This window comes from Gossypium hirsutum, chromosome A06 (genome assembly GCF_007990345.1).
Source record: "Gossypium hirsutum isolate 1008001.06 chromosome A06, Gossypium_hirsutum_v2.1, whole genome shotgun sequence".
NCBI classification, from domain to species: Eukaryota; Viridiplantae; Streptophyta; class Magnoliopsida; order Malvales; family Malvaceae; genus Gossypium; species Gossypium hirsutum.
The window spans coordinates 11229847-11233017 of record NC_053429.1 but is presented as its reverse complement, the minus strand read 5'-3'; the positions used below and the strand labels follow the sequence as shown (position 1 = coordinate 11233017).

At 33.6% G+C, this 3171-nt stretch overlaps 1 protein-coding gene across 1 annotated transcript; it reads left to right on the top strand.

Moving 5' to 3' along the window:
• LOC107962635 (GTP-binding nuclear protein Ran-3) lies at positions 1-2446 on the top strand. The gene is made up of 8 exons (XM_016899093.2): positions 1-221; positions 343-412; positions 741-797; positions 896-1013; positions 1470-1559; positions 1643-1822; positions 1916-1993; positions 2078-2446. The coding sequence occupies exons 1-8, from the start codon at positions 219-221 to the stop codon at positions 2145-2147; spliced, it is 666 nt and encodes a 221-aa protein (XP_016754582.1). The 5' UTR covers positions 1-218; the 3' UTR covers positions 2148-2446.
• The last annotated feature ends 725 nt before the right edge of the window (positions 2447-3171 follow it).

Here is a 3171-nt window from a genome sequence, read left to right as displayed (position 1 = left end):
TCGATACGAGATGAGGAAAGATGGGTAAGTAATCGAATCCAACGGCAGAGAGAGTTGCGTCATTTTAAAGCCGAGCTTAGACTCCCAAAATCCCTCGCTCTTATAAACGCTTTGGCTATCGCCGTCTCCCAAATCACACTACTCCGATTCGCTCTACTTTCGCCAAAGAAACGCAAGATTTGTAGATTCATTTCTATTGTCTATCCACCTCCGAATCAATGGTGAGCCCCTCGCTCTTTCTCTTCTTTTTTAATTTTTTGGTTGTTTTCTATATCTCAACTATAATCTAGGGTTTTAGTGTCAAGATAGATCTTTATTTTTTCCCCTTGATTCGTGGTGCAGGCTTTGCCGAACCAGCAAACAGTTGATTATCCAAGCTTCAAGCTCGTTATCGTCGGCGATGGAGGAACTGGTAATTTCCATTTTCTTTACTCGTAGATTCGATTTGTAAGGTTTTAATTCAATACGTTTGATTTTGATTGTTTATGAAATTGTCGGAAATTCGAACTTTATGTTCTTTTCAAATCGTTATTATTTGACGCTGATAATTTCATATTTTGAATTTTATAAAATAAAGTAAAAAAAGAGTATTTAATACGCTTTCATTTCCGAGGTTTGTGATCTCTTAGATGTATATGTTTTAGCCTTTTGCTTTTGTTTTAGTATTAAAAAAGTAATTTATTTTGTTTAAGTGAGCACATTGTTTGGGACTTTGCTTGAACTTTCTGTGACGGTTGCAGGAAAAACTACCTTCGTGAAGAGGCATCTAACTGGAGAGTTTGAAAAGAAATACGAGCGTAAGTGTTTTAACAAGCACTGTTTTCTGGCGCTAGTCCTGTTTGATGCATGAGGTGCTTGATTGAGTGGTTACTTAAGTGTTTTTATCTTTGTACAGCAACCATTGGTGTGGAGGTTCATCCCTTGGACTTCTTCACTAACTGTGGCAAAATCCGTTTCTACTGCTGGGATACTGCTGGACAGGAGAAGTTCGGTGGTCTCAGAGATGGTTACTAGTGAGTGATTCTATTACTTGCACCTTTTTGTATAAACGTGGTGAAGTAATTCCTTTTAGCTAAGGCTTTGGGATGCATTTTCGATTCTTTGTACCCAATGGCTTATACCTCAACTTTTACATGTCCTTTTCTTTTATGAACGAACCTAAGATGTTGTAGCTATGTATTCTTGTTCGTGTTAGTATTTGGTGCACTTGCAGTGTATTTTTTTTTATTCCACAAGCATTCTTAAAAAATTGCTACTTGTCTTTTTTAATATTTTACTATATCCTTGTAAGACACTTGTGAACCCTTTGATCTTGCTTCTGTAAGTTAAAAAACTCTACTGCAGTGTACCAAATATCATTCATATTATTCCTTCTTGTTTATTGTTTTATTTTTGACAGGTATTGCAGAAACATCATATTGAGTTTTACTTGATTGTTTTTCTGACTTTTTCTTATTTATGTGTTGCAGTATCCATGGGCAATGCGCCATAATTATGTTTGATGTAACTGCCCGGTTGACATACAAGAATGTTCCAACATGGCATCGGGATCTTTGCAGGTGTGTTAAAAATGACGGTCTTTACCTATTATTGATGTTTTTGTGTAACAGCTTTGTGTAACAATGTTTTTTTGGTAATGCAGAGTGTGTGAGAATATTCCTATTGTTCTATGTGGAAACAAGGTTGATGTAAAGAACAGGCAGGTCAAGGCAAAGCAAGTCACATTCCACAGGAAGAAGAATCTGCAATACTATGAAATTTCGGCCAAGAGTAACTACAATTTCGAGAAACCTTTCTTGTACCTTGCTAGGAAGCTTGCAGGGTAATATATAACATTGTATTTGTTGTGCAATTAATGTTTTAATGCTGATGCCTCGATCAATGTCTAAAATTGGTGTTGTTTTGATGATTCTAGTGATCCTAATCTCCACTTCGTGGAGTCTCCTGCACTTGCTCCTCCGGAAGTACACATTGACTTGGCTGCACAGCAACAGTAAGATAACCCAGCAAACTGAATTTGCATTTATCTTTTATTTGCATCCGCATTCTATTGAAAAACTGGTTGGTTTGTTGTTAGGCATGAGGCTGAGCTTGCAGCGGCAGCCAGTCAGCCCCTTCCAGATGATGACGATGATGCATTTGAATAGAGGGGTTTCCCTTGCCACAGAGCTATCAACAATTTCTGTTGCTTTTTCATTCACTCCCATTTGGATCTGTGCTATCTTTAAAAAAATTTTCGTATTTAAATAGCAAGTAGGGAGGAGTGACAGAGGACGAATTTGTAGTGTAGGAATTTTCGAATATAATTGTTATGGTGGATCTTTGGTGGTGTTTTCGACTTTTGCTTATTATGTCTATGGATTTTGCTGCCTTGAGTAAAATCCTTGTGTGATAGTTATTCTATATGTTTTTGAATATGAAATTCTTGACAAGAATATTGGATTTCCCCTTTGTTCTCTTTTTCATTAGGTTCTTATATTGAAGGCTCCCTTCTCATTTAAACTTCGTACGTAAGTTACTTTGAAATGCTGTGAGAGGCCTATGATGGGGTTTGAATGAAAACCTTTAGTTAAACTCCATGTTGGTTATCTGTTTTTTGATACATGACTTAACAAGGGTTGAAAATGTGATTTATGTAAATTTTTTTACTACTCCTTGTACTTGTGCAGTATTCTTTAAAACTTCACTAGCAATTAATTTTTTATTTTTGTAATATTTGTATTTTCCAGGATGTACGTACTTTAATTATAAGATTCTAATTTGTTTTATGTAAAAAATATTTAACAGTAGAATACATTAATATATTTAAATAAGTATGAGAAAAATATTGAATCGCTGTAATTAGATTAATTTCCTACTCTTTTAATTGTAATTTTAACAGTATAACATGAATTTACTTTAAAACATGAACTTAATTTAAATCTATGTTTGGATAAATATAATTAAAGAAAAAGAAAGTATCTCTTGTTTGGAGAGAAAATCTATTATCTCTTGTTTAATTAAATTATGTGGTAAGGAAATGAAATTAATTATTTTACATGTATTTTCTAATTTGTCTTTACATAAATAATTTATAATAAAAATTAAATTAAATTAAATCAAAAGTTATACAAAAAATACCAATATTCTACATAAAATCATAATTAAAGTCTTAACCAATAATATATCATA